At 44.4% G+C, this 22210-nt stretch overlaps 1 protein-coding gene across 2 annotated transcripts in view; it reads left to right on the top strand.

Moving 5' to 3' along the window:
• Window positions 1–18250, top strand: part of metap1 (methionyl aminopeptidase 1) — a 53121-nt gene extending 34871 nt beyond the window's left edge. For both annotated transcript variants that reach the window (XM_055641260.1, XM_055641267.1), the window contains exons 7-11: window positions 5513–5651; window positions 7789–7920; window positions 9014–9157; window positions 12399–12464; window positions 17820–18250. In XM_055641260.1, the coding sequence (XP_055497235.1) occupies window positions 5513–5651; window positions 7789–7920; window positions 9014–9157; window positions 12399–12464; window positions 17820–17986 (648 nt within the window). In that variant the 3' untranslated portion in view covers window positions 17987–18250. The remainder of the gene's footprint in view (window positions 1–5512; window positions 5652–7788; window positions 7921–9013; window positions 9158–12398; window positions 12465–17819) is intronic.
• Window positions 18251–22210: the final 3960 nt, after the last annotated feature.

Below are 22210 nucleotides of genomic sequence, written 5' to 3'. Positions count from 1 at the left end.
TTTCTTCCCCCCCCCCCCCCCCCCCCATCAGTCCGAAGAAGTGTGTCCCCAACCTGAACCATAGCCTATTCATGTTCTCCAGAGATGCTGCCCGACCCGCTGAGTTGCTCCAGCACTTTGTGTCCTTTTTTGTAAACTGGCAACTGCAGTTCCTTGTATCCACCAGATCTTTGTTCTGCTTCATAACTATTGTAATTATCTCAATAAGTTGCCCTAAAATACCTGAACTTGAATATTAGCTTTCATTTGTCTTTCATTTCTTTCCTTAATAGTGCCGTCTGGAGTTCACATAAATAACATCCCTCATTATTCCAACTACGCCATCAGTTTAACACACAGTCCTGGAGGAACTCAGCAGGTCAGGCAGCATCTGTGGAGGGAAATGGTCAGACGACATTTCGGGTCGGCACCCTTCTCAGATGCTGCTTTGCCTTTTGTTCAGGATTCCAGCGTCTGCAGTTTCTTGAGTTTGTTTCTTCAAAAAAAGTTGGCTAGATATACATATTCACAATGGGTTTTATCTGATCGTCAAATATCTCTAACTGCTCAAGTAATCAGTGTTTAAATATAAAATACAATAAATATTTTGAGTTGAGTTTGAAATCTGCACACTGGCTGGCGTGTGAGATTAAAAAATATTTACTTTAGAAGGAAAAAAAGAACATGACACAGATTACCTAGATTCCAGAAATACCAAACGGTTCTTACTAAGAAGTTTAATGGATATGAGCGGGATAAGTCTTGTACACAGAGGGTGGTGGGGGGCCTGGAACACTCTCACAGGGGTAGTGGTGGAGGCAGATACGATAGTGGCATTTAAGATGCTTTTGGATAGGCACATGGAGTTGCAGAGAATAGAGGGTAATGGATCATGGACAGGCAGATGAGATAAGTTTAACTTGGCATCATGTATGGCATAAACATTGTGAGTCAAAGGGTCTGTTCCTTTGCTGTACTGTTCAACGTTCTTTGTTCTAAGTTTACATTCCAAACTATTGCAACACTACTTCGGGTTTTCCATTTACAGGAGTGGCACAGTGAGAATGTGTCGAGGATCCTGAAGGCTGTGGGAATACAAGTAGTTGCAAGGGGGATCAGGAAAGCGATGGGATTGGGTGCCGGCATCAGTGTGTAGCCAGCTTGCATGGAGGGTGTGTGAGGAGGAAGAGAAGCAATGAGGGATGTGTTGGTCAAGGGGTCCGCCTGCTGAGCCCTGTGTGTCCGAGACAACAAGAGTATGAGCTTGTTGTCAAGCCTTTAATTATGTTTTAGTAAAAATAAAATTGTACTTGTATCTATAGCTTAGTTTGGGGATGGAATGTGTGTGAATGTTACCCCACACTTCTACCAGAGAGATCAGGTCTACTTTTTATAGAAATTACCATGTCACATTCTGTCAAAGGTTTCTTTACAATTCAAGGCATAAACACGACTTAATTTTAATTAAGGGTGAGAGTTTCAGTTTATTCAATGCACACTGGGGTGTAATTTTTAATTATTTTCAGGTTTGCATGCACAAATCTAGCAGTAAAAAGATTAACAAAAATGGCTGGGACCTTAAAAGAGGATTAAGGAAGATAACCGGCCATGTTTGGAATAAAAAAGGATGATTGACATTTATACCAGGATGCCATCAAATTCTTCGTGTGCATGAAACTCGTAAACGAAATACACGTGGTAATGATAAATCCAATTAAAGCTAAAAAAACCCAGCGGACGTGCAACAATTGTCGTGTAATCTATAGAAACATAGACAATAGGTGCAGGAGTTGGCCATTCAGCCCTTCGAACCAGCACCGCCATTCAATATCATGGCTGATCATCCAAAATCAGTACCCCGTTCCTGCTTTTTCCCCATATTCCTTGATTCTGTTTGGCCTAAGAGCTATATCTAACTCTCTCTTGTAAACATCCAGTGAATTGGCCTCCACTGCCTTCTGTGACAGAGAATTCCACAGATTCACAACTCTCTGGAGGAAAACGTTTTTCCTCATTGCAGTCCTAAATGGCCTACCCCTTATTCTTAAACTGTAACCCCCAGTTCTGGATTCCCTCAACATCGGGAGATTTATTTCTGCATCTAGCCTGTCCAATCCCTTAAGAATTGTATTTCTTCCTGTGAATCCCTCTCATCCTTCTAAATTCCAGTGAATACGCCCAGTCAACCGATGTCATATGTCAATCTCGCCATCCCGGGAATTAACCTGGTGAACCTACGCTGCACTCCCTCAACTACACACAATACTCCAGGTATGGTCTCACCAGGACCCTGTACAACTGCAGTAGGACCTTGCTCTTATACTCAAATCCTTTCGCTATGAGGGCCAACGTGTCATTTGCTTTCTTCACTGCCTGCTGTACCTGCATGCTTACTTTCAGTGACTAATGTACAAGAACACACAGGTCACGTTGCACCTCCCCTTTTCCTAATCTGACATAATTCAGATAATAATCTGCCTTCTTGTTCTTGCCACCAAAGTGGATAACCTCACATTTATCCACATTATATTGCATCTGCCATGCATCTGCCTACTCACCCAACCTATCCAAGTCACCCTGCAGTCTCATAGCATCATCCTTGCAGCTCACACTGCCACCTAGCTTTGTGTCATCCGCAAACTTGGAGATGTTACATTTAATTCCTTCATCTAAATCGTTAATATATATTGTAAATAACTGGGGTCTCTGTACTGAGCCTTGCGGTACCCCACTAATCACTCCTTGGCATTCTGAAAAGGACCTGTTAAATCCTTCCTCTGCCAACCAGTTCTCTGTCCATGTCAGTACTAATCTCTTGTCTTGGACTTCGTCAAAGGCTTTTTGAAAGTCCAGATACACCACATACACTGGCTCTCCCTTATCAATTCTACTTGTTACATCCTCAAAAAATTCCAGAAGATTAGTCAAGCATGATTACCCCTTCATAAATCCATGCTGACTTTGACCGATCCTGTTACTGCATTCCAAATGCACCGTTATTACATCTTTAATAATTGGCGGCGCGACTCACCCGTTGCAGCGGCCCCTACAGCCTGTCTGTCTTTTTTTAATTTTTTGTCTAGTTAAATGTAGTGCTTGGTGTTTTTTAATAGTATTTTTAAATGTGTAAATGTGGGGGGGGGGGGGGGGGGGGGGGGGGGGGGGGGAAACTGTTTAAATCTCTTCCCTGTCCGGGAGACCCGACTTTTTTCCCTGTCGGGTCTCGGCTGTCGTTGGGGCCTAGCACCGTGGAGCAGCCTCCAACCTGAACGAGCCGGGGGCTCCAGTCCCGGAGACTGCGGAGCTGCGGAGCTGCGGACTCACCATCGTCGGGGCTGGCCAGCCTCGGAGCGTGGGGAGCGGTGGTGACACGCTGCTGCGACTCGACTCCTGGGGCCCGGAGGCTCCAGCAACGCAGCCGCAGGTCCGGTGGACTGTGACATCGGGAGCTCGCGGGTCCGGGGGGAGAGAGAGAGACCGCTTCCCGGAGCTCCCGCAACGCGACTTCTCCAGCCGGTGTCACGGGGTTGGAACAACCCGGACCGGGACCGTACATCACCCGGTGCGGCTTCATGGCCGTGGGACTCACCATCGCCCGTGGGGGTTCCAACCTTGGACTTTCAGACCGGGAGCGGGGCCGTAAATCGCCCCGCGCGGCCTAAAATGGCCGTGGGACTCATCATCGCCCGCCTGGGGCTTGGACATCGGGAGAGACACGGAGAACAGGGGAGAGAAAAGACTTGCCTTCCATCACAGTGGCTTCACTGTGATGGATGTTTGTGTGAATTTGATTATGTGTATGTCTGTAAGACAGTGTCTTTGTTTGTATGGCTGTGGAAACAACATTTCGTTTGAGTCTCACTGGGGCTCAAATGATAATAAATTTGTATTGTATTGTATTGTATAACCAAATTGAGCATTTTGCCCACTACCGATGTAAGGCTAACTGGTCTATAATTCCTCGTTTTCAATCTCCCCCTCTTAAAAAGGGCCACCTCCTTGATTACTCTGGGATGCAGACCATCAGGCCCTGGGAATATGACCACAAGGGGTACTGAACGATTGGCACCCCACCAACAGTCTGGTTATTTTTTTTGTCTTTTAAAAACATTTTTGTGCGTTTTATAATTTTGTGTAAATGTTCTCCGGTTTGTTTTATGTGGGGGGAGGGAGAAACTTTTCTTTCAGTTTCTTACCTTGCCAGAGACGTGATGTGTCTGGGTCGCTCGTGTCTCCGGTCGCTTTGAGGCCCATCATTGATGGAGCTGGAAGCCTCCTCGGACCGACCTTGGGCCCCACAGCGGGGCACGGAATTAATATCAGAGCCGATCCCTTGCCTGGGATCGCTCCAACCGCAGCCTGCGGACCTACCATCAAGAGCTCGCAGTGTCGGGAGAGGCTAGTCGACGAACGCAGAGGCATGACCAGCCCCGTCGCGGGGTTCGATCGCCCGGCGCGGGGCTGCTGACATCCCCCTGATGCAGGAGCTGGATCACCCCGACGCGGGCTACGGGAGTGAAGATTGTCCCCGTTAACGGAGGGCTCGAGGACCCCCACCGCGGGAAAGCTAAGGGAAGAGATTGAACTTTTTTTTTGCCTTCCATCACAGTGAAGAACGTGGAGTCTGTGGTGGATGTTTATGTTAAAATGTGTTTTGTGTGTTTTGTTGCTTATGACAGACTTGGCAAATGAAACTCCTCATATGTTGCAAAACATACTTGGCTAATAAAGTATTATTGTAATTGTGATTGTGATCTGTCTTCAGTCCCAACTGTTTACCTAACACAATTTCCGGACTAATGTGGGATTCCCTTCAGTTCCTCCCTCCCACTAGATTCTCAGTCCCCTAGTATTTCTGGAATATTGTTTGTGTCTTCCTCAGTGAGAGCCGAACCAAAGTACTTGTCTGCTATTTCCTTGTTTCCCCATTATAAATTCATCTGTATATGACTGTAAGGGACTTACATTTGTCTTCACTAATCTTTTCTCCTTCACATATCTAGCGTAAAACAACACGATTCCAATCCTTGTCAACCAAGACGCAAGAACAAAGTGCAGGACTTCTCAGTAAGTCAGGCAGCATCTGTGGAGAGAGAAGCAATTAATGCTTCAGGTCAGCAATCCTTTATTAACCTGTCCATTCTCTCCACAGATGCTGCCTGACCCGCTCAGTTACTCCGAAACTTTGTGGTTTACTCAAGATTCCAGCAGCTGCAGTTCCTTTTGTCTTGATTCCTATATCTGACCTGAAATGTTAAGACTGCTTCCTCCTCCACTGTTGTGACCTAATCTATGGAATATTTCCAATACCAAACACTTTATTTGAAATATCCAGCATCTGCTGTTCTTTTGCTGTTCAATTCATGTTATCCATGCCATTGGACTGCTATCTTAAATATAATTATAGAAACAGTTGGAAGCAAGAGATAACTATCTTAATTGTTTTGTGGTCTGGCATTTAAACTGTATGTTGGCAGCCCATGCAGATGTTGATTTGAGAAGAGCTAATCTTTGGCCACTTTGATTTATTTAGGCGTGCTTGGCAAGAAACTGTTATCCGTCACCACTCAATTATTACAATTTTCCCAAATCGTGCTGCACTTCAGTGAATGAGGTGATCTGCCACGGAATCCCTGATGCACGGCCAGTACAGGATGGTGATATTGTTAACAGTGAGTATTGGTGCAGCAAATCAGGACTAACATTTCAAAGACATTTCAACATTTCAAAGACATTTGGCCAGGTACACAGATAGTTTAGTTTATTGTCACGTGTACCGATATACTGTGAAAAGCATTTTTGTTGCATGCTATCCAATCAGCGCAAAGACTATACACAATTACAATCAAGCCGTCCACAGTGTACAGAAACAGGATAAAAGGAATAACATTTTGTGCAAGATAAAGTCCAGTTAAGTCAGATTAAAGATAGTCCGAGGGTCTCCAATGAGGTAGATGGTAGGTCAGGAACTGTTCTCTAGTTGGCGATAGGATAGTTCATTTGCCTGATAACAATTGGGAACAAACCATCCCTGAATGTGGAGGTGTGCGTTTTCACACTTCTGTACCTCTTGCCTGATGGGAGAGGGCACAAGAGGGAGTGCCCACGGTGAGACTCATCCTTGATTATGCTGGTGGCCTTGCCGAGGCAGCGTGAAATGTACATGGAGTCAATAGAAGGGTGGTTAGTTTGCGTGATGGTTTGGGCTGGGATAGGAAAGGTTTGGAAGGATATGGACCAAATTCAGGCAGATGGGACGTGTAGATAGGGCATCTTGGTCGATATGGGCATGTTAGGGCTGAAGGGCTTGTTTCCTTGCTGTATGACTAATTGTGGGACCGTGGCAGATGAGTTTACGATTATGTACTGCCTCGTTCCTATCCTTGGTAATATTCTAAAATGCAACCTCAGATTTTGACAAGATAGGAGTAGGCCAAATGTCAGCTGAAACAAGCTTTGCCATGCAGTAAGATCTGAGCAGATCCTTAACATTTTTCGATCTGTTCTCGAAATACCATTGTGTCCCCAAATATAGATCGTAGAACAGTGAATTCTTCAATTCTAGGTAAACTTGAATCTTCCAATTTTAGGTAACTACCTCCACATCTCCCTTCTTTCTTCTCCCTTCCCCCTTTCCCTATTCCTCATGGACTTGCACCTATTTCTCCCCCTCCCCTTTCACCTATATTCATTCCTCTAGCTCCGCATTTTGCAAGTCTTCAATCCTTTTGTCTCACACCTGTCATTTCATCTCTGGCCTTTGTCCACCATCTGCCTAACAACCCCCCTCATCCCCTCTATCAACCTGTCACTTGCCAGGCGTTGTCCTTCCCCTCCTCTCTTCCAGCCTCCACATCCTGTAATGGGGTGATCGGATATGCATGCAATACTTCAAATACAGCCTAACCAAAGTCTTACAAAGCTTCAACATGACCTCCTGACTCTTACACTCAATGCCCTGTCCAATAAAGGCAAGCAGACCTTAGGCCTTCTTTGCCACTCTATCTACTTGTGATGAATGTCATTAAATATACATGATGATTGGGCATCCAAAAGTCAACGGAGAACTGCAAAGATGTACCACATTTTTAGAAAGTAAATCTACCCTGATATCAGTTTTGTTTAACAGGGAGCTTAGATTCCAATCCTAAATTCCCTCAATCTCCATCACACAACACAAGTCCTTGGCTCTTCACAAAATCACCACTGCATCAGTTCATCTGCTGCTAAACCTTTGTCTGTGCTTTAGGCAGTGCCTGACATAACCATTTCAGTTGGAGTCTGAAGAAGGATCCTGACCCGAAATGTCTTCTGTCCAATCCCTCCACAGATGCTGCCTGAGCCGCACGTTCCTCCAGCACGTTGTGTTATGACCATTCCAGTGTTCCCCATTTGACTCTCCCGTTTCTACAATGAGACTTACACCACCTCTCTGCTTAATTATTGAGATCTCTGCATATCTGAGAACACAAACAACTTGTCATCTATGCTTTAGCGTTGGTGACTGGGTCCCTAGTTCCTAAAGTCTGGAATTTACCTCCTACTCCCAAATTCCCTGCCTTTCCTCATTTAAAATTCTCCTATAAGCATCCAGTTACCTACACTACTCACTGTGGCTCAATGCGTCACACACTCTGCATTGATGGTGGACGTGTCAGCCTTGCCCTGCACTGCTGGTCACCACAATGTAACTGCATGTTGAAATGGCCGTAAACACTGTTATTATGTAAAGTTATGACTTGCTCTAAATTCACTCAATGATAATTAGCGACGTAATATGCCACAACTGAATAATTGTCTTTCTTACAGTTGATATTACAGTCTACCGCAATGGTTTCCATGGTGATTTAAACGAGACATTTTTCGTTGGCGAAGTTGATGAAGGGTCAAAGAAGTTGGTGCAGACGACGTACGAGTGCCTAATGCAAGCTATAGATGCAGGTGAGGGGGTGGCAAAGAACAGTCCCATCTCAAAACTGGATCAGGAGCAATGCAGGAGTGAATTATACGTACTAGAATATATCCAGACATGCTACTTAATTAGGTCAGGCAGCATCTCTGGAGAACATGGATAGGTGATGTCTCAGGTCGAGAACCGAAACATGGATTGGGATCTCGACCCGAAACATCACGTATACATGTTCCCCAGAGATACTGCCTGACCTGCTGAGTTGCTCCAGCACTTTGTGTATTAACCAACATCTGCAGTTCCTTGTTTCTATACGTTCATAAGTTCATGGAGCAGAATTAGGCCATTCGACTCATCACGTCTACTCTGACATTCAATCAGGGCTGATCTATCTTTCCCTCTCAACCCTATTCTATTTCACAATTAGAGTACCTTAATAACATACTTCTGTTTAGGTTTATTATTGTCACGTGTACTGAGGTACAATGAATAACTTTGTTTTGCATGCTATCCAATCAGATTTTATAATATCCATAAATACAATCAAGACACATTCAAGTACAATAGAGCAAAGCAGGAGATACATTTCTGTTCATTTTTACATTGAAAGATGTATTTTTACTGCAATCAGTTCAGCAGAGTCATCATTGCGTTCTTTACCTGTATTCAAAGCATGGGGCAGATAGAGCAGCATTGCGTTACAGGACTGCGTTACATTTTATACTTTAGTTTAGTTTAGAGATACAGCGTGGAAACAGGCCCTTCGTCCCACGGAGTCCATGCCGAGCAGTGATCCCCATTACACTAACACTATCCCACACACCTGGGACAATTTACAATCTTTACTGAATGAACCTACAAACCTGTATGTTTTCGGAATGTGGGGGGAAACCGGAGCACCCGGGGAAAACCCATGTGGTCACAGAGCAAATGTACAGATTCCGTACAGACAGCACCTGTAGTCAGCATCGAACAAGGGTCTCTGGTGCTGTGAGTCGCCCACCAGGTTTAGTTATTCAACATCTGTGACTACTACAATTTCACTGCCTGTTAAATTTTGCGTTGATCTATATTTATTTTTTAACTAACCCCATTGTAATAAATGTTCTTCAATTTTCCTTGCAGTAAAACCAGGTGTTCGGTACAGGGAACTGGGCAACATTATACAGAAGCACGCACACGCCAGCGGCTTCTCAGTAGTTCGAAGCTATTGTGGGCATGGGATCCACCGACTTTTTCACACCGCACCTAATGTGCCGCATTACGCTAGTAAGTGCTGTCTTAAAACTTGTAGGAATGAAATCCAGTTTTACAGTTACTGTATTTAACCAGCTCAGAGATTTGATTCAGCAATTCATTGTTATAGAGGTGTATAAGGGGTGGGAGATTGCAACCTTCACGTGGTCCGCCCTGTTTCGACGAATGCAATCAACCGGGCGTGCACAGTCAAATAAGATCAAATAGAACAAGTTGTCCTACAACTTTAGGCTGTGCACGCCATACGCAAGAAGAAGAAGAAGAAGTAGAAGAGGTTTATAAGATCGGGAGGGGAATAGATAGGGTAGAGTGTTTTACCCAGAGTAGGGGAATCAAGGATCAGGGGACATAGGTTTAAGGTGAGTGGGGAAAGATTTAATAGTAATCTAAGGGGCGACATTTTCATACACAGGGTGGTGGGTGTATGGACTGAGCTGCCCGCGGAGGTCGTTGAGGCAGAAACTATAACATTTAAAAGACATTTGGAAATGTATGATAAGAGAGTTTTAAACTTTAAAGGGATATGTGCCACCATATGGCCCACCGAGCATGTGGGACTAGTATATTTGGGACACTTTGGTTGGCATGGGCATGTTAGGCCGGAGGGCCTATTTCCATGCTGTATGACTGATGTACAAGCACACCCAGGTCTCGTTGCACCGCCCCTTTTCCTAATCTGACACCATTCAGATAATAATCTATCTTCCTGTTCTTACCACCAAAGTGGATAACCTCACATTTATCCACATTATATTGCATCGGCCCAATCACCCAACCTATCCAAATCACTCTGCATCCTCATAGCATCCTCCTCACAGCTCACACTGCCACCCAGCTTTGTATCCACAATCTTGGAGATGTTATATTTAATTCCCTCGTCTTAATCGTTAATATACACTGTAAATAACAAGGCCCACCACCAAGCCTTGCAGCACCCCACTAGTCACTGCCTGCCTTTCTGAAATTTCTACTCTTTGCTTCATGTCTGCCAATCAGTTCTCTATCCATATCATTACCCTACCCCCAATACCATGTGCTCTAATTTTGCACACTAATCTCTTGTGTGGGACCTTGTCAACGGCTTTTTGAAAGTTCAGATACACCACATCCACTGGCTCTCCCTTATCCATGCTGACTTTGACCGATCCTGTCACTGCTTTCCAAATGCGCTGCTATTACATCTTTAATAATCGACTCAAGCATCTTCCCCACTGCCGATATAATGTTAACTGGTCTATAATTCCCTGTTTTCTCTCTCCCTCCTTTCTTAAAAATTGTAGTTACATTAGCTATCCTCCAGTCCACAGGAACTGATCCAGAGTCTATAGAACATTCCAATGTTCTATTTTCCACTTTCGTTTTCATTCACAATCCATCAATTCAGTGAGACCTCCTTTCACTGCATCCCCTCAGTGATTGCTACTGCTCTACGACTAAGGCAATCTGAAGAAAGGTCCCGACTTGTAACGTCACCCATCCATGTTCTCCAGAGCCACTGGGTAATTCCCTCTAACCCACTGAGTAATTCCAGCATTTTGAGTTTTTTTTGTAAATCATCACCTGCAGTTTCCTGTGTCTCCATTGATTCATTGTCAGACGGATAAGACATCTCTATAAACGAATGTCCTAGATTTAAGGAATTTCGTTCTTCTTTCATTGCTGTGATGTGCTCGATATGTCGTGGACGCTTCCCAATCCAGAGGGGATGGCACAGCAGTGTAATAAGTAGTGCTGCTGCCTCTTAGATCCAGCCACCTCACCTGGGCAGAATCCTGACGTTGGGCACTTCCCATCTGGAGTTACAACGTTGGTATCTCCTGCGTGCTCTGGTTTCCTACCACGTACATAAGATATGGGGGGGAAAATTAATTGGTGCTTTACATTACCCATTGTGCAGATGGGTGGTAAAAGAATTGAAGGGCAGAGCTGTTGCCTTACAGCGCCAGAGTCCCAGGTTCGATCCAAGCTGTAATGAGTCGAGTCAAACACATACAACACATGTTTATTAAATCTACTTACAGCATCGGTCTGCAGGACATTACAGTTCCTAGCAGCTACTCATACCGAATGGCGTAGGCAAGCTCTTGTTAATATAAAACGCATATTAGGCAGAGCCACTACTAACAAGCACTACAGTTGGCTAGTAGGAAATAACCAATCTACACTGACCTTGAGTGCTGTCTGTGTGGAGTTTACACGTTCTTTCTGGGACCGCATGGGCTTCCTCTGGGTGCTCCGGTTTCTTCCCACGTTCCACCGACATGCGGGTTTGTAGGTTAATTGACTTCTGTACATTGCCTCGAGTATGTAGGGAGTGGATGAGAAAGTGTGATGACAAAGAACTAGCTTGAATGGATGATCATTGATCATTGGTCAGTGTGGATTTGGTGGGCCGAGAAGTCTGTTTCCATGCTGTATCTTTCAATCAGTCCATCAATCAATATTCAGCTAAACACAAAGTGCTGGAGTAACTCAACGGTCAGGCGGCATCTCTGGAGAACATAAATCGGGACCCTTCAAACTGATTGCAGTGGGGGAGGAAGCTGGAAAAGAGGTGGGGCTCTTCTTTTAATCAGAATAATCAATCTGTGTTCCTGTACAAAACCTGTGAGAGCAACTGTTAGTACAACAACTGTGAGCCTTGAGCACACTGATTTATTTACCGAATGAAGATTTTTAGCGTAGAAGGTAAGTTGAAAACTCATGTAGCTTTTTCATTGCATAAAACAGTTAAAGCTGTGGTGGTGGTGAGGGGTGAAGGGGGAAGTCCCCTACCTGGTCGGCGTCCTCGCGGAGCTGGGGGCTCCGTCCGGTCGCGGGCGGCGCCGGTTGTGCAACTCTACCCCTTCACCATCGCTCCAAACCAATGATTTGCCTCGACAGGGGTGAGTTGCCGGGGTCGGAGCTGCAGCTTCACCAGCCACAGCGCTGCGGAGCTTACTGCACGGCGACCCGGTAAGGCATTGACCGCTCCCCGCCTCTCCGACCAGGTAGGGGACTAAGAATTAAAGTTTACCCCTTCACCCCCCCCCCCCCCTTCACATAAAAGCCCTCCAAACTAACTGACTAACATTTAAGCAATGGGCAGCCGCTGCAGTAGTACAGTTTGGCGCCAAACGCGAGCTTTGGTGCGCAGACGACATCTGGAAAAAATGGCCGGTTTTCGGAGTTTTTCGGTTTCCGGAACACCGGATAAAAGGTTGTGCACCTGTACTGAGATTAAAAAAGTTCACTCATGTATTTTTCATTGCAGAAAACAAAGCTGTTGGCGTGATGAAGCCAGGTCATGTGTTCACCATCGAACCAATGATTTGTGACGGTGAGTTGTGTAAGCTGTCATTTAGTATTTATACAGCCCATTAGAAATCTGTGCAAGTCCGATGGAGTCTGCCATACGTTTAGTAAAAGGCTGCAAAATGATTTGAAAGCATTTCTGAATGTGCAGATAGCTATTAATGACTATGATATAGTTGGGATCACAGAGACATGGCTCCAGGGTGACCAAGGCTGGGAGCTGAATATCCAGGGATATTCAATATTCAGGAGGGATAGACAGAAAGGAAAAAGAGGTGGGGTAGCGTTGCTGGTTAGAGAGGAGATTAACGCAATAGAAAGGAAGGACATTAGCTTGGAGGATATGGAATCGATATGGGTAGAGCTGCGAAACACTAAGGGGCAGAAAACGCTAGTGGGAGTTGTGTACAGGCCACCTAACAGTAGTAGTGAAGTTGGGGATGACATCAAACAGGAAATTAGAAATGTGTGCAACAAAGGTAAAACCGTTATAATGGGTGACTTCAATCTACATATCGATTGGGTGAATCAAATTGGCAGGGGTGCTGAGGAAGAGGATTTCTTGGAATGTATGCGGGATAGTTTTCTAAACCAACATGTAGAGGAACCAACGAGAGAGTAGGCTATTCTAGACTGGGTATTGAGTAATGAGGAAGGGTTAGTTAGCAGTCTTGTTGTGCGTGGCCCCTTGGGCAAGAGTGACCATAATTTGGTTGTTCTTCATTAGGATGGAGAGTGACATTGTTAATTCAGAAACAAGGGTCCTGAACTTAAAGAAAGGTAACTTTGAGGGTATGAGATGTGAATTGGCCAAGATAGACTGGCAATTGATTCTTACAGGGTTGATGGTGGATATGCAATGGAAGGCATTTAAAGACTGCATGGATGAACTACAACAATTGTTCATCCCATTTTGGCAAAAGAATAAATCAGGGAAGGTAGTGCATCCGTGGATAACAAGGGAAATCAGGGATAGTATCAAAACAAAAGATGAAGCATACAAATTAGCCAGAAAAAGCAGCCTACCAGAGGACTGGGAGAGAGTCCAGCAGAGGAGGACATAGGGGGCTTAATTAGAAAAGGGAAAATAGATTATGAAAGAAAACTGGCAGGGAACATAAAAACTGACTGCAAAGTTTTTATAGATGTGTGAAGAGAAAAAAATTAGTTAAAACAAACGTAGGTCCCTTGCAGTCAGAAACAGGTGAATTGATCATGGGGAACAAAGACATGGCAGACCAATTGAACCAGTCTGAAGAAGGGTTTCGGCCCGAAACGTTGCCTATTTCCCTCGCTCCATAGATGCTGCTGCACCCGCTGAGTTTCTCCAGCTTTTCTGTGTAACCACCAATTGAATAACTACTTTGGTTCTGTCTTCACTAAGGAAGACATAAACAATCTGCCGGAAATAGCAGGGGACAGGGGGGTCAAATGAGATGGAGGAACTGAGTGAAATCCAGGTTAGCCGGGAAGTGGTGTTAGGTAAATTGAATGGATGAAAAGCCGATAAATCCCCAGGGCCAGATAGGCTGCATCCCAGAGTACTTAAGGAAGTAGCCGCAGAAATAGTGGATGCATTAGTGATAATTTTTCAAAACTCTAGATTCTGGAGTAGTTCCTGAGGATTGGAGGGTAGCTAATGTAATCCCACTTTTTAAAAAGGGAGGGAGAGAGAAAACGGGGAATTACAGACCAGTTGGTCTAACATCGGTAGTGGGGAAACTGCTAGAGTTAGTTATTAAAGATGGGATAGCAGCACATTTGAAAAGTGGTGAAATCATTGGACAAAGTCAGCATGGATTTATGAAAGGTAAATCATGTCTGGCGAATCTTATAGAATTTTTCGAGGATGTAACTAGTAAAGTGGATAAGGGAGAACCAGTGGATGTGTTATATCTGGACTTTCAGAAGGCTTTCGACAAGGTCCCACATAAGAGATTAGTATACAAACTTAAAGCACACGGCATTGGGGGTTCAGTATTGATGTGGATAGAGAACTGGCTGGCAGACAGGAAGCAAAGAGTAGGAGTAAACGGGTCCTTTTCAGAATGGCAGGCAGTGACTAGTGGGGTACCGCAAGGCTCAGTTCTGGGACCCCAGCTATTTACAATATATATTAATGATTTGGACGAGGGAATTGAATGCAACATCTCCAAGTTTGCGGATGACACGAAGCTGGGCGGCAGTGTTAGCTGTGAGGAGGATGCTAGGAGGCTGCAAGGTGACTTGGATAGGTTGGGTGAGTGGGCAAATGCATGGCAGATGCAATATAATGTGGATAAATGTGAGGTTATCCACTTTGGTGGCAAAAGCAGGAAAGTAGACTATTATCTAAATGGTGGCCGATTAGGAAAAAGGGAGATGCAACGAGACCTGGGTGTCATGGTACACCAGTCATTCAAAGTAGGCATGCAGGTGCAGCAGGCAGTGAAGAAAGCCAATGGTATGTTAGCATTCATAGCAAAGGGATTTGAGTATAGGAGCAGGGAGGTTCTACTGCAGTTGTACAGGGTCTTGGTGAGACCACACCTGGAGTATTGCGTACAGTTTTGGTCTCCTAATCTGAGGAAAGACATTCTTGCCATAGAGGGGGTACAGAGAAGGTTCACCAGAATGATTCCAGGGATGACAGGACTTTCATATGAAGAAAGACTGGATAGACTTGGCTTGTACTTGCTAGAATTTGGAAGATTGAGCGGGGATCTTATAGAAATTTACAAAATTCTTAAGGGGTTGGACAGGCTAGATGCAGGAAGATTGTTCCCGATGTTGGGGAAGTCCAGAACAAGGGGTCACAGTTTAAGGATAAGGGGGAAATCTTTTAGGACCGAGATGAGAAAAACATTTTTCACACAGAGAGTGGTGAATCTCTGGAATTCTCTGCCACAGAAGGTAGTTGAGGCCAGTTCATTGGCAATATTTAAGAGGGAGTTAGATGTGGCCCTTGTGGCTAAAGGGATCAGGGGGTATGGAGAAAAGGCAGGTACAAGATACTGAGTTGGATGATCAGCCATGATCATATCGAATGGCAGTGCAGGCTCGAAGGGCCGAATGGCCTACTCTTGCACCTATTTTCTATGTTTCTCTCTGAATGCATGTCTCAGTGAGTATTTCCTAATTCACTTGGGATTAACTGTGGGTTTCATTGTTGTTTCATTCTTTTAAAATGCTGCAGATATATGAATAGGAAGGTATGAGCCAAATGCAGGCAAATAGGACTAGCCTAGAATGCCAACTTGATCGGAATGGACAAGGTGGGCCGAAGGGCCTGTTTTAATTCTGTACAGTGTGCTATGACTGTGACTTGGAGCATGTCAATACGAAAATTGGAAAATAACATAACAGTCGAAGCTCTGGTAGACACAAGGAACTGCAGATGCTGACTCGCAAAGGAAGACACAAAGTGCTGTCGTAACTAAGCGGGTCAGGCAGCATTAAAACATAGATAGGAGCAGGAATCACAGACGGGGAGCAATAAGAGAGGGTTTCACAGAACTCCCGAGGAGAACATTTTCAAAGTAGGCATTGCTTGAGGACATTTTACAGTGGAGCAATAAAATGTAGATGGCCTGCTCCTATCTGTGTTCTGCATCAGAGATGCTGCCTGACTCGCTGAGTTACTCCAGCACTTTGTGTCTTTTTTATCGAGACACTGGTATTTCTAGAGGCATAGAAATGAAAATGTTTTATTCAGCCTTAATTTAGCTACATTAGTGTATAGGCCGTATTATTATAAAGTGAACTTGGGCACAGTAGAGTGTGTAAATGTGCATAAAAGGTTAAAATTATCAGGAAAGACATGGGGTTTGTGAGACTGTCCCTGGAAAAGAGGTTGTACTATTATGGAGACATAACGATCTGCAAATTCCAAAATCTTGAGCAAAACACAAAGTGTTGAAGGAGCCCATGGGTCAGGCAGCATCTGGGGATGCATTGGACAGGTGACGTTTTGGGTCTGGTCCCTTCTTCAGACTGATGGAATAGGGGGGAGATAGCTGGAAATACCTGGTGGGGGTGGGACAAAGCTGTGAGTGACAGGTGGATACAGGTGAAGAGGATTTGATTTGTAGAAGGGTGGAGTAGGTGACAAAGGCTAGAGGTGATATCACCTGTCCATTGATGCCTGACTCGTTGAGTTGCTCCAGCCTTTTGTGCTTTGCGCAATACAATTATTATCATATTTGTTAAGATGGAGAGGAAGGAAATGTTTCAGTTGCACGGTTAAAACAGCAGGTTGGATATGTGTGGTGGTCAACAATACATTCTGTCATGGATTCAGACAAGCTCCCCTCCCCCCCCCCCCCCCCCCCCTCGCTCCCCCCCCATCTCTGCTCTGCTAACCAACCACAACCCCCCCCCCCACACCCATCGGCCCAAGATTGGGGGGAAAAAGCTTCTGTAGGAATGGTTAGGAGAAATGTCAGAGTTGCATTTGAAGGCAAGCTATCCTTGTATGAGGGAAGAACAGATTAATGTGGTTTTCACAACAAAAACTGCAAATGCTGTAAATATGACAGTACAGCAATACTCGGCAGGTCAAGCAGTGTACATGAAGGAAATAATAGTGTAACATTTCAAGCTTTGATCAAAAGTGGAAACAATGTGTTTTAAGTTGCGGATAAAGGGGAAGGGTGAAGCGATAATATCTACGATAGGCCAGGGACAAGTGAATCCAGATAAGTTGCATGCTGCATGTTGCACTGTCCGTGGTTAGTTTAGTTTAGAGACGCAGCATGGAAACAGGCCCTTCGGACCATCGATCACCCATTCACACTAGTTTCATGTTATTCCCACTTTCTCACCCACTCCCTACATACCAGGGTTATTTACAGAGGCCAATTATCCTACAAACACACACATCTTTGGGATGTGGGAGGAAACCCTCGCGTTCACAGGAAGAACATGGAAACTCCACACATACAGACAGCACCCAAGGTCAGGATTGAACCTGGGTCTCTGGTATTGTGAGGCAGCGGCTATACTGGCTTTGCTACTGTGCCGGCTTCTTTCAGGGCAGGATTTGCATAGAAGGAGGTAAATGAGACTGGGCGGCACAACTAACCTATGGTTGTTGATGATAAGTGATGATTACTTAATATTACTGGAACTGAGATGTAGAACATAGCAGTTGTTAGATGTCTGAGTAAAAGAGATGGCTGGAAGTCATTGTCATAGAGCACAAAAACGGACATTTGGGGATGTGCAGGGAAACCACGCAGTCACAGGCAAAACGTGCAAACTCCACACAGACACCCAGTCAGGATCAAACCGGGGTCCCGATGCTGTAAGGCAGCTGCGCTACCGTGCCACCGTGTTGCGCATTCTGCGCTCTTTGCCACGTCCGCAACGTTAACCCTGCGATATGTTTGCTGTGTTGCAGGGGCCTGGCACGATGAGACGTGGCCCGACAGCTGGACGGCAGTGACCAAGGATGGCAAGCGTTCTGCACAGTTCGAGCACACACTCCTGGTCACAGACACTGGCTGTGAGATCTTGACGCGGCGTCTAGAAGACAACGGCAGCCCCTACTTTGCCTCACAGTTGTAGCCCGGCACCTCTGCTGCCGCTCACAGCGGCATCCCCCCCTCAATGTCCACACCTCCAGTTTGGCCAATGCCTTAAGGCACTGACTCATTTATTATTTTTATTTGTTTCCCTCTGTAGGGAGTGTTGAGCTGCTGTGAAGTGCCGGATGCCCGGACAGCCTGTTTGCAACATATCTTTCCTCATCCAGAGTGCCTCTGGTGCTAACATCAGTTCTTACTGCCTGTATCTTAAATGTTTCTGAATGGAATAAAATTTGTGGCTCTATCCGTGGACTGTGGGCTATTGTTTAAACAGAAACTGAAGATGTTACCTGCTTCTAAAAGCCACCTTCCCATGAACATGCTTGTGTGAAAATGATGGCATAAACTGTGACTTCAGACAAACCAATTAATTATAAACTTGTAATAAAAAAGGAACTTAGATGCTGGTTCATACATAAAATGCTAGTGTAACTCAGTGGGTCAGGCAGCATCTCTGGAGAAAATGGGTAGGGGACTTTTTGGGTTTGGACCCTTCTTCATTCTGATTGTTGGGTTAGGAACTGGAAGTAAGAAGAGACCAGAACAAATCAGGGCCGGCAACACATGAGGCAGGATTGCAACTATAAACTTGCTAATCATACGATGATTTCTAATTAGATACAGATTTTTAAATTTTTTGATGCTTTGTTGACTTTTTTTCATATATGATCATGAGGGGAATTGATAGGATGAATGCATGTAGTCTTTTATGGGAATCAAGAACCAGAGGACATAGGTTTAAGGTGAGGGGGGGGGGGGGGGGGGGGGGGGGGAGATTTAACAGGAACCTGAGGGGCAATATATTTCACACAGAGGGTAGTGGGTGTGTGGATCGAGCAGCTGGACGAGGTAGTTGAGGCAGGTACTATCAAAACATTTAAAAGACATTTGGACAGGATAAGTTTCGAGTGATTATGGGCTAATCACAGGCAGAGTCGCAGTGGGATGAAAAACCTGTTTTCATGCAGTATGACGATGATTCTACATCAACACACCTAACTTTTGCACAGATGGAACGTTATTAACTTTGTCGTGATTGGTCAAGCCATAGTTTTAACAAATGAGTAAATCATCGTCTTTCATGCTGCTTATGAATTCTGCATTGCTGATAGGAAATTGAAATTTGGAATGGGACAGGATGAGATATTCTCTTAAAACTTTAATGCAACCCTCTTACTGAATTTAAACTTCAGATCACATGATGTGTAGAAAGCCGATTACATACTCCTTCCATTATATGAAAAAAAACTCCATCTAAAACAGCAGTTTTAGTATTATCCTGGTTACATAGTGGTAGCTTGCTGTTTGTGATATTTTGAGCTGAAGACGTGTTTGAAAAGATAATCGCTTCCTTAACCTTCAAACGTTTTGTTCCATGGGACAGAGGTAGAGGTATGATTAAAACATTGTAGATTAAAACTGAAATATTCCACTTCCCTTGTCCCTCATGACAGCTGACTGTTTTTAACAATTAGAGATAAGTGTTAAAGCAGGTAACTTGGTCATTTATGAATTACTGTCTTGGGGATTGGTGAATGAATGTGAAAAACTGCTTTCTCTTAAGCAACAGTTAAAGGGATTCGTTATTCACAATGCACTAAATTTCCTTAAAATCTGCTGCAATCTTTCCTGGCAAAGTTATGGTGATAAAAATGGTGCTGGAATAACTCGGTTCATTTGACATAGTGAAGATAATTTGCCAAATGGAATAAAGGCAGTATCTGATTGTTTATTCAGTCATATATGTGTTCTTGCCGATTAAGGTGTGATAAATATTTGACCAAGACATTTTTGTGCAGGAGTATTGAGTTGGTCCATTCACTCTCTGCACACTCTGCATAAAATGAATTTCCTGATTTTGCATGTACAAAAATATTAATGCAGGGTTTTAACATTTTAAAATTTTGCTTGTAATGTCTGGGCTTTTATCAACACATAAAAGTAATGGTTAACTAAGTAAAATGATCATTTAATCTAATCCCAACCCAAAATGCAAGTTAACAATTTAATATGCATTTCGATTGAGCTTTTTAACCTGTTCTTTTGCACTTCCATTACCTGCCCATCAATAATGCCATTGATCTGCAATTTCATACAGCATATTAAGCGGCCACCAGCCCACTTGTTCACGATGCCCCATCTAAGCTCATCCTATTTGTTTGCATTGGCCCATATCCCTCTAAACCTTTCCTTTCAATCTACATGTCCAGAAGTATTTTAGATGTTATTGCACCTGCCTCAACTACCTTCTCTGGCAGATCGTTCTATACACCCAGGATCCTGTGTGAAAAAAGTTGCCCCTCAGGTTTCTTATTTTTCCCCTCACCTTAAACCCCATGCCCTCTAGTTTTTTTTAAAAAGACTGCATTCATGCTAACAATGCCCCATTTGATTTTATACACCTCTAAGATCACCTCTCAGCCTCTAGTAAATGACATCTCAATTTTTGTGCACTTAATGTGCCTAAATCAGAGTTCAAGGCTCCAGCTTCAATATCAGATTGCATATTGTAGCAGCTTTAGAATTCACTTTCTGATCTTCTCCCTTGTCTCACTTTCCTCTGACCCCACTCACCCCCTGCCGTACATACCACCTTGTTTCCTATTCTGATTGATGAGTTCTCTACTAAATTCTGAGCCTGATATGGGTTTTTGTGCCACCTTTTTTATGCTTCAGACCATAAGTGTCAGACTGCACAGAAACATGCCGTTCGACCCAACTCACCCATCATTTTTGTACAAATGTCCCATTTGCCTGTTTGCCCGTATCCCTCTTAACCATTCCTGTCCATGTACATGTGCCCTTTAAATGTTTTGCATCTGCTTCGGCATCCTCACCCATTCTGTTGGCCTTTTACCCCAGCCTTCAGAATTCCCAATCAACCTGCACCCACACCTTGCCATCTCCACTGTTCTCTGCCCTGCTCTAACTTTCTACCCCATAGCCTTTCGCATAGTATAGTTTAGTTTGTCACGTGTACTGAGGTACAGTGAAAAGCTTTTTTGTTGTGAGCTATCCAGCCAGCAAGAGACTATATGTGATTACATTCTTACTTGTAGCTCTCTGCATGTTTACGTTCAACCCTGTTGAACAAGGGTGTTACATTGTGGTTTGGTGAACTGGCGACTTCTCCTCAGCCACGAAATAGGTAATTCACATCATTAAACCATGCCCCCACCAATGAATATTAAGTCATGGATTCTCTCAAGTTTAGTTGAGAGATGTCACAGAAAGAGGCTCCGGACGCAGGCCCCTGTCGCGGGGCTCCACTGCCCACCGTGCACGTTCGTCCACCTCAATTCCCGCTGTAAGGCAGCCACTGTGCCACCCCCTCAATATTAATGAGTGATAAATATTGGCCACTACCAATATTCATCTCTCCATCCCCCTGATAGTCCACATGCCTCTGTAGAAGAAACAGCAGTTTCAGCCACTTCATTCCAACTCGTAACTAAACATTTTCTGTACATTACAGCTAATCAGTGTGTCACGTGGTTGTTAACAAATCAACTAAAAGGTGGGGATCCATCTAAATCCAATCATGATTTGTACAGAGATGCAGCTGGTAGAACAGCTGTTCACTGTGGATGCTCGATTTTAATCATGTGTAGTCTTTCCGCAGACTGGTTAGCATGCAACAAAAGCTTTTCACTGTACCTTGGTACACATGACAAACTAAGCCAGTCACACTAATTCTAGCCTATCCCACTTTCTCACCCACTCCTTACACAGTACCACGGCATGTTGGCGCAGCGGTAGAGTTACTGCCTTACAGAGCTTGAGACCCGGGTTCGATCCTGGCTACAGGTGCTTGCCTGTACGGTGTTTGTACGTTCTCCCTGTGACTTGCATGGGTTTTCTCAGAGAACTTTGGTTTCCGCCCACACTCCAAAGAAGTACAGGTTTGTAGGTTAATTGGCTTGGTATAAATGTAAACATTGTCCCTAGTGGGTGTAGGATAGTGTTAATGTGCAGAGATTGCTTGTCAGTGTGGACACGGTGGGCCTAAGGGCCTGTTTCCGTGCTGTATCTCTAAACTAAATTAAACTAAGTGGGGACAATTTTACAGAGGTTAATTAACCTACAAACTTGCACGTCTTTGGGATGTGCGAGGAAGCCGTTGCACCCAGAGATCAGGATCAAACCCGGGTTCCTGCCGCTGTAACGCAGCAGTTCTACCCACTGCGCTATCTGTAATATATCT

Source organism: Leucoraja erinacea, chromosome 1 (genome assembly GCF_028641065.1).
Source record: "Leucoraja erinacea ecotype New England chromosome 1, Leri_hhj_1, whole genome shotgun sequence".
NCBI classification, from domain to species: Eukaryota; Metazoa; Chordata; class Chondrichthyes; order Rajiformes; family Rajidae; genus Leucoraja; species Leucoraja erinaceus.
Note: the sequence above shows the minus strand (reverse complement) of the source record. Positions and strands in the feature narration are given on the sequence as shown.